The following is a 14,631-nucleotide window of genomic DNA, read 5'->3' on the forward strand; positions in this document are numbered from 1 at the left end:
TATTTCAATTGAGCATATAAAATTAAAAAAAGAAAAAAGAATATAAATCTTAGAAAGATTTTTACCTCCCAAAGCATTTTATTTTAAAAATCCGATTTAAATTTAAAGAATCCGATTTAAAAAAATCCGATTTTTATGAAAATAAATAAATAAATCCGATTTTTTTAAAAATCAAAAGAAAGCATTGATTTTTATCCACCCTGATAATACATTTTTATTTGCTGCAAGTCACTTAGAGACCTTCAGGTGACAAGCGACTAATAATAATAATAATACCCGAAAAATAAAAGTCATCGGCAAAAGAGCGAACGGAGACTCGAACTCGAAGTCCTGAAAAGGAATCATGACGCTTCCTCCACCAGCCTCTCCCTTCCACCGCAAAAGCCACTTTCTGGATTGGCCCGTTGTCATGGGGGACGTCAAAGTAAAGCAGCCAATCCGCGTTACCGCGCTTGCCCCGCCCTCAGTGGGCGGAGCGGCAAGGGAGAGCCGCCGCGACGAAATCAAAAGGCTCGCCTTCCCTCGCCCGGGTTTTTTCCCTTTTCCCCTCGCCCTCTACTCCTCCTCCTTGGGCGGTGCTCCGGCCAGACGTACGCACGCGCGGAGGCCGACATGCGCAGGAGCAGCGGGGTGCATGCGTGAAGGGCCGGCCCACCGTTTCCCTCCTCTCCCAGCAGCCAGCGCGCGCACACACCCGCATGCGCACCGCCTCCCGGCTGGCCTGCCTCCGCCGGAGGAGGCCAATCGACGCTGTGCTCCGGCGAGAAGGACGCACGCATGCGCAGGAGCAGCCCTTTCCTTTCCTCTCGCCCATCAGCCGGGCGATCCAGTACGCGTGCGAGCGCATGCGCAACGCCTACCGGCTGGCCGGCCTCCGCCTGAGGAGGCGCTCCGACGCCGCTCCGGAGGCGAAGCTGAGGCGACGACGGGCAGGAGGAGCCGCCTCCCCCGGGCAAGCCCTCCGCGGGCGCTGCCATGGTCCTTCCGCCGCAGCTGGGAGGCCGGGCCTGAGGAGCCGCAGCCGAGCCGTCCTCGGCGAGCAGGCCCCCCGCCGCCGCCTCCATGGCCCAGGCCGAGAAGATGGAGCTGGACCTGGAGCTGCCGCCGGCCGGGAGCGAGGGGGGCGGCCTGAGGCGCTCCAACAGCGCCCCGCTCATCCACGGGCTCAGGTGAGGCACGGGCCCTCCGTCGCGCGCGGGACCGGTGGTCGGGGATGGAGGGATGCGCCATGGCTGGGTGAGGGGAGGGCAGGGGCACCTCCTCCTCTTGGGCCTGGCCTTGACCACAGGAGGAATAATAATAATAATAAATAATTTTTATTTGTATCTCGTCCTCCCTGGCGGAGGCCAGGCTCGGGGCGGCTAACATAGTAAAAACAACACAGTATGCATAAAAACAGACATCAGTTAATTAAAATTGATCTTAAAATTAATTCAGACAAGTTATAACCTGGGCAGGTAGCAATTATCAGGTTGGAATTAAGAGAGGTTAACACTTGCTAGGACCAACTGTTTCCACTATTTAAAATAATGGTTATTATTTTAAAAAGGGCATTGGGGTCAGGAAGGGCAGAAAGGGGGCATCACCCCTGGAGATAGCACCGCTCCTTGGCCCCTTGGTCCAGCTGCTTTGGGACTACAATGTCCATGATCCCTAGGGATAATGGGAGTTGTAGTGCCCAAACAGCTGGAGGGCCAAGTTGGGCCATGCCTGATCTAGAGTAGTGGTGGCCCAACTTGCCCCGCCAGCTGCTTTGGGACTACAGTTCCCATCATCCCTGACCACCAGTCCTGTTAGCTAGGAGTGATGGGAGTTGTAGTCCCAAAACAGCTGGAGGGCCAGGTTGTGCCATGCCTGCTTGAAATGAATGGGTGTACTCGAGACTCGAAGAGACCAAGATCCATCATACGCAAAGAAGCTGAACTTAGGGTTGACGTGGGAATTATGAGACGTATAGGATGCCGAACTACCACGCTTACAGTCCCAGAGCAGAAATGCGAATATTGTTTATAGGCACCTTGTCTGTATATATATATATGCAATGGAAGGCTTAAAAGCAGTTATTGTGCCAGGTGAGCTGGGGGTTCCCCTGGAGGAAAAGCAGCGTGGATTTGATTTAAATCACTAGTCAGTAAGGCTTGATTTAGGGACGCAGGTGGCGCTGTGGGTTAAAGCCTCAGCGCCTAGGACTTGCCGATCGAAAGGTCGGCGGTTCGAATCCCTGCGGCGGGGTGCGCTCCTGCTGCTCGGTCCCAGCGCCTGCCAACCTAGCAGTTCGAAAGCACCTCCGGGTGCAAGTAGATAAATAGGGACCGCTTACCAGCGGGAAGGTAAACGGCGTTTCCGTGTGCGGCTCTGGCTCGCCAGAGCAGCGATGTCACGCTGGCCACGTGACCCGGAAGTGTCTCCGGACAGCGCTGGCCCCTGGCCTCTTAAGTGAGATGGGCGCACAACCCCAGAGTCTGGCAAGACTGGCCCGTATGGGCAGGGGTACCTTTACCTTTACCTTAAGGCTTGATTTAAATCCATTTTTACAGAAAGGTTTAACCTTGCTGGCATCCTCTTTGTATTGACAACCAGAGGAAGATTGCATTTTTGGAAGAATAAATTTTCAGAGTTGTTTTTACAGTGACATCAGAAATGACCGATTTGGTTATATTATTAGAAATACATAGACAGATAATGATGAAATTATTTTTATTTGGACACTGTACTTGATTGGAAGGAGAAAAATCATTTCCTTCACAACCATTTAAACCATGTATTCCACTATAACAATAACATGATAGCATATGGATCCATGTTTGTGAACCGACGTGGTTAAACAATTTTTTTTAGTCAGAGTTTTAGCACACATGAGAAACTTTAAACAAATCCTTATTTCCTGATGAATAGCCTTTGGACTAGAATGTCACATAAATATAAAACTATCTTTAGAAAGATTTTCTCTCCAGAAGCATTTTATTTTAACAATCCGATTATTTTTTTAAAAGTGATTTAAATTTAAAAAAATCTATTTTTTTTATTTTTATTCCTTTACATCAGTGAGAACCGAACTTGGCCCTTCAGCTTTTTGGGGCTACAATTCCCATCATCCCTAGCTAACAGGACCAGTGGTCAGGGATGATGGAAATTGTAGTCCCAAAACAGTTGGAGTGCCAGGTTTGCCCATCACTGCTTTAAATCATTGATTTTAATCTACCCTGATATATAACACACGCCTAGTTTTTAGAAGAGGAAAACCAGAAAAAATATATTCTGAATCAAATGTTGTACTAAACTACAATGGTACCTCTGGTTAAGAACTTAATTTGTTCCAGAGGTCCGTTCTTAACCTAAAACTGTTCTTAACCTGAGGTACCACTTTAGGCCTCCCGCTGCTGCTGCGCCACCGGAGCACAATTTGTCTTCTCATCCTGAAGCAAAATTCTTAACCGGAGTTACTATTTCTGGGTTCATGGAGTATGTAATCTGAAGCGTCTGTAACCTGAAGCATCTGTAACCCAAGGTACCACTGTATATGAGCTTTCCACATTGAGTCCCTTAGATCTAAGGACTGTATGGTTTGGCCCTACACAATTATTTTAATAAAGCCAAAAGAAGTGGGACTTCTTGTTCATTGCAGAGAGCTCTGGGGGCTTTCATATGAGGGAGGAATCTGATTCAATTCCCATTTAAAGTCACACCTTCGTACACAACGCAAGGTCCAAACCACAGCTGCCCTTCAAATTTCACACTTCTGCAAAGGAAAGTACTATTGTCCCAGCAAGACCAGTGGCGGGGGGAGGGTCTTGTGTGGCGGCACGTCGCCTGCGGGGACATGGGATGTCGCCCATGTGATCGTCGTCCCAAGGGGGTGGCATGTGTGCACGCGTGCCCATCCCAATGGGGCGGCCAAGCACTGGGGCAGACATATTACACGGCTCCCGCTGTGTTTGCTTTGCACCCGTGTAAGTGGCTCCTTTCCTGCTTTGCAGCTTAAAAGCAAGCTGCGGAGGAGGGACGGACAGGAGCCATGCCTCCCATCCGTTCCGCCTCCGCGCAGCATTCGCTTCATAAGACGCACAGACATTTCCCCTTTTTAGGGGGAAAAAGGGCGTCTTATGGAGCGAAAAATACAGTATGTGCAATGGAATGCTTAAAAGCGGATTTATGTGCCAGGTCTACTGAGGGTTCCCCTGGAGAAAAGAGAGTTTTTAAGCCGTTGGCCTGACTCGCTAGGGAAGGTCTGCTCAGCACACAGGATCTGGTGGTACGAGGGTCCTCTCTCACCTTCTAGCCATGGGGTATGCAAGTTTCACACAATGAAATTTGGGGGGGGGGGGAGCCCTGTGTATGTCGAAAGAGAGAGAGGTTTGAGGAATGTAAATTTGCTTGACAATGTTTTTATCCTCCGGACTACTTGCATCAATGTTTAAAGCAGGGGTCAGCAAACTTTTTCAGCAGGAGACTGGTCCACTGTCCCTCAGACCTGACCCTTCTATGCCCCACAGATTACCCAGAGATGCATTTTAAATAAAAGGGCACATTCTACTAATGTAAAAACACGCTGATTCCTGGACCGTCTGCGGGCTGGATTGAGAAGGCGATTGGGCCGGATCCAGCCCCTGGGCCTTAGTTTGCCTACCCATGGTTTAAAGCAGGCATGGCCAAACTTTGCTCTCCAGCAGTTTTGAGACTACAATTCCCATCATCCATGACCTCTTGTCCTGTTAGTTAGGGATGATGGGATTTGTAGTCCCAAAACAGCTTTAGGGCCAAGTTTGGCCATGCCTGCTTTAAAGCATACAGTTAAAGCACAAATACAGTGGTACCTCTGTTTACAATTAGTTCCAGAGGTCTGTTCTTAACCTGAAACCGTTCTTAACCTGAGATACCACTTTAGCTAATGGGGACTCCTGCTGCCGCCGCATGATTTCTGTTCTCATCCTGAAGCATAGTTCTTAACCCGAGGTACTATTTCTGGGTTAGCAGAGTCTGTAACCTGAAGCGTCTGTAACCAGAAGCATCTGTAACCCAAGGTACCACTGTAAAGGATCTGGAGAGGACATTGGAATGTTGTTTACGCTACCTAAGGTCACAAGGAACTGGTATCCTATAGACCAGTGATGGCCAAACTTGGCCCTCCAGCTGTTTTGGGACTACAACTCCCATCATCCCTAGCTAACATGACCAGTGGTCAGGGATGATGGGCATTGTAGTCCCAAAACAGCTGGAGTGCCGAGTTTGGCTACCACAGCTATAGACGTCTGTTACAAAGGGCAATTAACCTGTATATCAGTGGGGCTTCTGTTGTTTTGTTGGCATCCGTCTGTCTTGGGAGAGAATGGAGGATTGCACCTGTGGAATGGCCTTCATAGTAGTTTCAGACGGACGGCTTCTTGTCTCACAGCTCATACTCTTAGCCAACGTACTGCTATTCCATTAGTAATTAATAATACTAACAATTTATTATTTATACACCCCATGCCCCCCAATCTGGCTGGGTTTCCCCAGCCTCTCTGGGTGGCTTCCAATCGAATATTAAATACACAAGACAACATCAAACATTAAGAAACTTCCCTAAACAGGGCTGCCTTCAGATATCTTTTAAAAGTCAGATAGTTGCTTATTGCCTTGATATCAGCTGGGAGGGCGTTCCACAAGGCAGACACCACCACCCAGAAGGCCCTTTGCCTGGTTCTCTGTAACCTCGCTTCTCGCAGGGAGGGAACCACCAGAAGGCCCTTGGCGCTGGACCTGTGTCCGGGCCGAATGGTGGGGCTGGAGACGCTCCTTCAGGTGTACAGGATGGGGCTGTTTAGGGCTTTCAAGGTAGGCAATAATAATAATAATAATTTATTATTTGTACCCCGCCCATCTGGCTGGGTTTCCCCAGCCACTCTGGGCAGCTTCCATAGAAACCTAAAATATCACAGATTAAAAACTTCCCTGAACAGGGCTGCCTTAAGATGTCTTCTGAATGTCAGGTAGTTATTTATCGCTTTGACATCTGATGGGAGGGCGTTCCACAGGGCAGGCGCCGCTACCGAGAAGGCCCTCTGCCTGGTTCCCTGTAGCTTTGCTTCTCGCAATGAGAGAACTGCCAGAAGGCCCTCAGCGCTGGACCTCTGCGTCCGGGCAGAACGATGGGGGTGGAGACGCTCCTTCAGGTATACTGGGCCAAAGCCGTTTAGGGCTTTAAAGGTCAACACCAGCACTTTGAATTGTGCTTGGAAACGTACTGGGAGACAATGTAGGTCTTTCAAGACCGGTGTTATGTGGTCTAGGCGGCTGCCCCCAGTCACCAGTCTAGCTGCCACCAGTCGAGACAGTCCGCGGGCAGGTAGGGTCTCAGCCTGCATACCAGGTGGAGTTGGTAGACAGCTGCCCTGGATACAGAATTGACCTGTGCCTCCATGGACAGCTGTGAGTCCAAAATGACTCCCAGGCTGTGCATCTGGTCCTTCAGGGGCACAGTTACCCTATTCAAGACCAGGGAGTCCTCCACACCAGCCTGCCCCCTGTCCTCCAAAAACAGTACTTCTGTCTTGTCAGGATTCAACCTCAATCTGTTAGCCGCCATCCATCCTCCAACTGCCTCCAGGCACTCACACAGGACTTTCACCGCCTTCACTGGTTCTGATTTGAAAGAGAGGTAGAGCTGGTATCATCTGCATATTAATGGACACCCAGTCCAAACCCCCTGATGATCTCTCCCAGCGGCTTCATATAGATGTTAAAAAGCATGGGGGAGAGGACGGAACCCTGAGGCACCCCACAAATGAGGGCCCAGGGGTCTGAACACTCATGCCCCACCACCACTTTCTGAAAACGGCCCAGGAGGAAGGAGCGAAACCACTGTATAACAGTGCCCCCAGCTCCCAGCCCCTCTAGACAGTCCAGAAGGATGTTATGGTCGATTGTATCAAAGGCCGCTGAGAGATCCAGCAGAACTAGGAAACAACTCACACCTTTGTCCCTAGCTCGCCGGAGATCATAAACCAGCACAACCAAGGCAGTTTCAGTCCCATGATGAGGCCTGAATCCCGATTGGAAGGGATCCAAATGGTCCACATCCTCCAGGCATGCCTGGAGTTGTTCAGCAACCACGCGCTCAATCACCTTGCCCAAGAATGGAAGATTTGAGACTGGGCGATAGTTGGCCATACTGGCCGGGTCTAAAGATGTTTTTTAAGAAGCGGTTTAATGACCGCCTCTTTCAGCGGATCTGGGAATGTTCCCTCACAGAGGGAAGCATTCACCACCCCGCAGAGCCCATCGCCCAGCCCTTCCCGGCTTGCTTTTATTAGCCAGGATGGGCAAGGATCCAGGAGACAGGTGGTTGGTTTCACGCGTCCAAGCAGCCTGTCCACATCCCCGGGGGTAACGGATTGAAATTGATTCCATGCAACTTGACCAAACAGAGCTCTAGCACTCTCCCGCCCCAGCCCTGCTCCCACGGTGGTGTCTAGCTCCTTCCGAATATGAGTGATTTTATCTGCAAAAAACTTTGCAAAATCGTTGCAGGAGATCTTGGGGTCTTTACAAGGCCCCGGTGGTAAAGGTGGTTCCGTTAAATTGCGAACCACCTGAAAGAGTTTCCTGCTACTATTTTCTGCAGATGCAATAGAGGCGGCGAAGAAAGTCTTCTTCGCCGTCGCTATCGCCACTTGGTAGGCTCGACGTTGAGCTCTAACTTGTGTCTGGTCAGATTCGGAGTGAGTTTTTTGCCATCAACGCTCTAGCCGTCTCAGCTATTGTTTCATTGCCCTCAGCTCCGAAGAAAACTATGGGGCTGTCCGGGCTCCATGCGGTCAGAGAGGGCGCTTCGGAGCCAGACAGTCGATAGCCCTGGTTAACTCCGCATTCCAGCGGGCCATCAGGGAATCAGCTGAAAGGCCATCAACATGGGATAAAGCATCCCCTACCACTCTCTGGAAACCATTTGGATCCATTAAGTAGCGGGGGGTGGACCATGCAAATCGGTTTCACCTCCCTGCAGAGGGGAAGGTCGCGGAGAAGTCCAGTTGCACCAGGAAGTGATCTGACCATGGCACTTCTTTTGTTTCACTTTTACTTAGTGTCAGATCACCCACTTCACTAGAGGTGAACACCAGGTCCAAGGCATGTCCATGACTATGAGTTGGGCCAAACTTATTCAGGGACAGCCCCATGGAGGCCATGCTTTCCACGAAGTCCCGAGCAGCCCCTTGTAAGGTTGTGTCGGCATGGATGTTAAAATCCCCTAGGACAACCAAACTAGGTGTCTCCAGGAGAACATCCGCCATGACCTGAAGCAGCTCAGACAGGGAATCCTTGGTGCAGCGGGGAGGTCAGTACACCAAAAGGAATCCTGTACTGCTCCTATTACCCAACTTCCAGAACATGCACTCAGAAAACTGGATCTTCCCAGCAGGACGCCTGGTGCAAGCTAGTGACTTCCTAAAAATCACTGCAACCCCCCCTCCCCGCCCACATGACCTGGGTTGCTGTGCGTAAGAGAAACCTGGTGGGCAAGCAGCGGCAAGGACAGGCCCATCTGCTTCATCCAACCAGGTCTCTGTCACACATGCCAGGTCAAGTCCTCCATCCACAATCAGGTCGTGGATGGCAGCGTTTTTATTCATCATTGACCTGGCATTACACAGCAACACCTTCAGGTTTCCCCTGTTGATTCCAGTATCCATCCAGTCAAGGCCAGACCCGGAGGCAGGCATAGTCTTCAAACAACTACTAAACCTGCCTCCTCGGTAATGACATGGTCTGGTCTTAGCGTAACTCCGCCTCCTGCCCATGATCACTGAGATCGGATGTCCCAGTGCTCCCCCCCCCCCCCGGTGGAACTTGTCCTAGCCATCGTGTTGGCTGGGGCCCCACTCCCAGGCAGGCCTGATCCAACCCTTTGAATTGTCCTCAGAAATGTACTGGGAGCCAATGCAGGTCTCTCAGGACCAGTGTTATGTGATCTTGGTGGCTACTCCCAGTGCCCAGTCTGGCTGCTGCATTCTGGATTAATTGCAGTTTCCAAGTCACCTTCAAAGGCAGCCCCACGTAGAGCGCATGGCAGTAGTTCATTTCCTAAGTTAGATGGGTTCCACACAAAGTTTCTTCAGTCCCTATTACAGGTCCTAAACTGTGTCTCAAATTCAATTCTTGGAAACAGGTGAATGCCCACTCTCCACTAAAGTATGGTAGGTTGCCCTGAGATACAGGCACAAGATCTCAGTACTTGGCCTGGGGGAGGGATTACTTCTACATTTAACCAACAAGGAGTTTATCAGCCCATGGCTGAAAACTATGGCCAGAAAATCCAGAAAAGCTATGATACCACCCTTGAATCTCCGAGGCAAAGATTTTGGGACATTTCACATAGCGACCTGCAATCCCGATCTTATGTAATTTGTAGCCCGGTCGCAGCTGGAATCCAATACAGGTACGACTTTCAGATATCCTCATATCTTAGGAACCTGTCCGTACCAACATATTAGTGTTTGTTTACCAAGCCAGACTAAATGTATTTCCATCGGAAGTGCTGAATGGTAGACTGAGAGGCATCCCTTATCAGAACTGGCTTTGTTTATGTTCTCAGGACATCGATTGCATGAAGCATATTTTACTGCGATGTGGGCAGTAGAAGCAAGCAAGGGACCAACTGATCAAACCCCTTCTGGCAAATCTGCCGGGAAAATCTGAAGCGTCCCATATTAAACATCTTTTGGAGGACAGGTCCAATGATATTGCACTGGCTGTGGCAAAGTTTCTTTCGGAAGTTAAAAGAAACAAAGATCTTCATGCTTGAGACATAACAAAATGACCGCTTCGGTTTCTCTCTCTTTTGTGGTTGGCTGTCATAACTGTATGTTGTCCTGAAATTGTTCAATGGGTCTTTGGACCGCAATAAAGGTTGATGATGATGATGATGATGATGCAGGGCAGCAGTGTGGTCAGGATTCAGAGTGCCACAGGTGATATTGTGCTAGCTGTTCATGGGAGCTACATATTTATATAGAGCCAGCAATATACGTGGCACATTTCCGAACAAACCAAGCAGCCTCTTCCAAAGTTGATAGTCTATATTGAGATGGGAGAGAAAAGTGTGGGAAGGGAAGGATAGTCACCTGCATAACATAATAGACGCTTTCGCTTCTTTCAGTGATAATTCCCAGGTCTTCCAGCCGCACGTCTTGCGCACCCGCCGGAACAGCACAACGGTCGTGAACCGGCACAGCATGGTAAGCACTGGGGAGATCCAAAGAGCTTTCGAACCCCAGCGGTTTGTGGAAGATGGAGGCTGTGCGGGAGACTGGTTTGCCTATGCCTGCTTTAATGCTACTGTTAACTCCAGATAATAAAGGTAAAGGTACCCCTGCCTGTACGGGCCAGTCGTGACCAACTCTAGGGTTGCGTGCCCATCTCGCTTAAGAGGCCGGGGGCCAGCGCTGTCTGAGGACACCTCCGGGTCATGTGGCCAGCGTGACGAAGCTGCTCTGGCGAGCCTGCACCAGCGCAGCACATGGAAACGCCGTTTACCTTCCCGCTATAAAGCGGTACCTATTTATCTACTCACACTTAAGGGTGCTTTCGAACTGCTAGGTGAGCAGGAGCTGGGACTGAACGACGGGAGCTCACCCCGCCGCGGGGATTCGAACCGCCGATCATACGATCGGCAAGTGCTAGGCGCTGAGGTTTTACCCACAGCGCCACCCGCGTCCCAACTCCAGATAATAAACCAGAATAAACCAGATTTCCATGTCACAGTTGACGTGTGTGCTGTACTATCCAATCCAAACCATTTAAACCTGGCCCTCCAGATGTTTTGGGACTACAACGCCCATCAGCCCTAGCTAACAGGACCAGTGGTCAGGGATGATGGGAATTGTAGTCCCCAAACAGTTGGAGGGCCGAGTTTGGGGATGCTTGCTCCAATATGACTCTCCTACCAAGGAGTTAACGCTCTCGTGTCCAGATTGTGCTCTGGAGCATGCATACACACACACACACACACAAACATAAACATATATATATGTGCGCGCGCGCAAGTTCTCTCTGGTGTCTCTTAATGAGCTGTATATGGCTGTATATAATACAGTGTTGTGGGGCATGCTTCCTGACTATATTACATGGAAATTAATTAAATTCCTCTGGGTTGACTCTCCTCTTTATTCTTGGGTATGCAGGCTTCTTTTCTGATCCAGACATCGTTTTTTTACAATCGCTGCCATTTGCACGTCTCAGTTTCCCACCAGGGCAGAACTCCAACTCGAGTCCAGGCTTCCCATCGCACCCAACGTAATCACACAAATAGAAACTGCAAATAGAAATATGCTCTGCCAGCCCACTGAGAAACTCTGCTCTGGAGCGTAGCTATTCATGACATATCTCAGGATTTAAGTTGTTGAGATTTTTTTACGGTTTTGCCCCAAAGCTGTTGAGCTTCTTTTAGGATTCAAGTTGTTGAGCTTTTTTTAGGGTTGGAATTGTTGAGCATGCAGTAAACTTTATTTCCTCTTTCCATAACTACAATTTTCTGTCTTGCAAAGAGGCAAGCTGATAACAATTTCAATGGCAGGGATTAATTCAGCTAATTTTGCCCCGAGATTGAATTAGCTTTAGTATCAGTCTCTGCATGGTAGGCTAAAGTGTCAATCATCCCCACCAGATGAACAGCAAAGATGAGAAAAAGAAGTTTTGCACCTGAAATTTCACATATAAATAATGCTTCAACTCTTCTTAGCCACCAATGAAGGTGTTTTCGGGTTCTATTGTTGTTAAAATATTCAGAGTAATATTACCTTCCTTTGCAACAGATTTATATGATGGAGTTTGACTGTGTCTGCATGAGAGAAACTGTCATTCCTCTTTCCTTTTAAGAAGAATGTATATTCTTTCAATGCTATAAAAATAAGGAGTTTTCAGGGCCACCTGCCTTGGAGTAGAGGCTGAGTGGTAGTATATTTCTCCTACATTAAAATGGGTGGAATGCATATCTACCATAATCCATAGTCCTTGGGAGGTTACAGCTGTGGAAATATTAGTGTTCTTCAGGGTGGACTTGATTTAAATCACGATTTAAACCACTAGTAAGTAAGACTTGATTTAAATCATTTTTTTTACAGAAATGTTTAATCTTGCTGGCATCCTCTTCATATCGAGAACCAGAGGAAGGTTTCCTTTTTGGAATCTTAAATTTTCAGTCATTTTTACAATCACATCAGAAATGACTGATTGGTTCTACTATCAGAAATAAACAGATCATTGTTTCTGTTTGGACAGCTTTTCTGCTGTACTTGATTGGAAGGAGAAAAATAATCATTTCCTTCATAACAATTTAAACCATTTATTTTACTAAAACAATAACATAGTACATGGATCCATGTTTGTTAACTGATGTGGTTAAACTATTAGAAATACATTGAAAGATAATTATGAAATTATGGTGAGGTTTAATAAGTTAACTGTTTATATTTGGACAACATTTTTGCTGTACTTAATTAGAAGGAGAAAAATAATCATTCCCTTCATATTTCACTAAAACAAGAACATGATAGCATATGGACCCATGCTTGTAAACCATGCTTGTGGTTAAATTAATTTTTTTAATATTAAAAAAACTTTGAGTTTTAGCACACATGAAAAACTTTAAATCAGGGGTCAGCAGACTTTTTCAGGAGGGGGCCAGTCCACTCTCCCTCAGACCTTGTTGGGGGCCGGACCCACCGCCTCCCAAAAGCACTCCCCTCCAAAATGCCCCCCCCCTTATGCCATTCACGCCGCAGCCACTGGTGCTGCCCCATCTTCGGCAGCGTTGGCATCCCCTGTCTTGGCGGAGTACAGAGGCCATGCCGATGGCCTGGTGGCGGAGGCAGCCTCCACGCCGCTGCTGCTTCCTTCCCACTCGGCCGCTTCCTCCTGCTCAAGGGGTGTTGCGGAAGTTAGTTTCCGCGTGGTGAGGCCTCTGCACTGTGCCTGTTTAGCGCGGGGACTGACCAAGTGGGCGGGAGGGTCCTGCAAGGTTCATGGACCGGATTAATGAGCCCAGTGGGCCATATCCAGCCTCCGGGCCTTAGTTTGACAACCTCTGCTTTAAATGAATCCTTCTTTCCTGATGAACAGCCTTTGGACTAGAATGTCACTTAAATAGAAAACTATCTTTAGAAAGACTTTTCCTCCAAAAGCATTTTATTTTCAAATTACCGAAATTTTCTGTGTATAAGATGCCCCCATGTATAAGTCCCCCCCATGGGGGACTCCAAATTAAGAAAACACCCCTCAGCACTACCCATGTATAAGATGAGCCCCAATTTTAAACCTATTTTTGGGGTAAAAACCCCCCAAAAGACACGGAAAAATACGGTATTTTTTTAAAAAATCCAATTTAAAATTTAAAAATCTGTTTTTTGTTTATATATATATATATATATATATATATATATGATTTTTATCCACCCTGGTGTTATTACTATACAAGTTCTGTGGGCGGTTTTTATTAACGGCTCATCTTTCCGTCTTTACAAAGTGGCGTGCCAGGTTCTTGATTGAGTGTCGGTTTTCAGCCCAACCAAAGAAAGGTAACATCTGAAAGGTCTGTGCCTTCTTCCTTCTCTCCTGCAGCTGATCTCTTCCTCTACAATTCGTATCCCCAGCAGCCGACTCCATCAGATCAGAAGGGTAAGCAACATTTCACTTTTATGGGCACTGTCATTAAAGTACAAACATATATAAAAGTTCTTTGGAATTGGTCTCTCAATAATATCTCAGTTCTTTGAAGAAAACAGTTGTCTTGTGTGCTCCACTCCCAAAACCAAGCTCTATTTTTTTGCCTTCCTAAAAGGAAAAAACCTCTGGGTTTCTTAGCTAAATTTTTCTAGCTTCCACATATGGTTGTTAGAATTGGGGTCTCCATGACCCTATTCCACCTCTCCCTAATTTTCAGAAGAGCAGATTTTCCCGTGTATAAGACTAGGGTTTCCCCTGAAAAGATAATGTTCAGAATTTGGGGGGCGTCTTATAGACGGAAAAATACGGCAGTTAAATGCAACTTAAGGGCAAGTTCTTGTTTGCAGGTCTGGGGTCCCACAGTGTGCATTTAACCCAGGCATAGGCAAACTCTGCCCTCCGGATGTTTTGGGACTACAATTCCCATCATCCCTGACCGCTGGTCCTGCTAGCTAGGGATGGTGGGAGTTGTAGTCCCCAAACAGCTGGAGGGCTGAGTTTGGATGTGCCTGATTTAACCTTTGGCCATTGCTAATTGGAATCCTCCTACTTGCATTCTAGAAGCTGAGCTATATCATCATCATCATACTTTTGTTTAGAACCCTGTATAATGGTCTCTATATAATCTTGGACTGGAGCTTTTGTTGGGGGTGTTGTTGCTGTTAATATTTTGTACTGTATAAAGAATCTTACATTTTACATGGAATTCCATTTTACATGGAAATTGTTCTATTTGTTTGTGTACTATTGGATGTTTTCTTTATTGTATGTGACTACTTTTCTTTGTAGTTTCGTATTTTTTATAGTATGTTGTAAGCCTTGAGCATGACTTTAACTTTGGAAACTCAATAAGCACATGAGATGTAACCGGCTGTGTTCTTAGATAAATAAGGTATACTATTCATAGAATCAAATTGTAAATTTCAACAGAAG

The 14,631-nt window shown here is 47.6% G+C and overlaps 1 protein-coding gene across 10 annotated transcripts in view; it reads left to right on the forward strand.

The window, feature by feature from the left end:
- Nucleotides 1-613: 613 nt before the first annotated feature.
- The window catches only part of LOC310836995 (P2R1A-PPP2R2A-interacting phosphatase regulator 1-like), an 82,128-nt gene continuing 68,110 nt past the window's right edge, over nucleotides 614-14,631 (forward strand). For 9 of the 10 annotated variants that reach the window (XR_014560320.1, XR_014560321.1, XR_014560322.1 and 6 more), the window contains exons 1-3: nucleotides 622-1,169; nucleotides 10,136-10,214; nucleotides 13,594-13,650. Coding sequence is in view for 6 of the 10 variants with exons in the window: in XM_083723102.1 (XP_083579228.1) it covers nucleotides 1,063-1,169; nucleotides 10,136-10,214; nucleotides 13,594-13,650 (243 nt within the window). In the remaining 4 variants the exon portion in view is untranslated. Of the gene's footprint in view, nucleotides 1,170-10,135; nucleotides 10,215-13,593; nucleotides 13,651-14,631 lie in introns of all 10 variants that reach the window. The other variant, XM_083723097.1, reaches the window with a different exon arrangement.

The sequence above is a fragment of the Podarcis gaigeae genome (genome assembly GCF_964106915.1).
Source record: "Podarcis gaigeae genome assembly, chromosome: Z".
NCBI lineage: Eukaryota > Metazoa > Chordata > Lepidosauria > Squamata > Lacertidae > Podarcis > Podarcis gaigeae.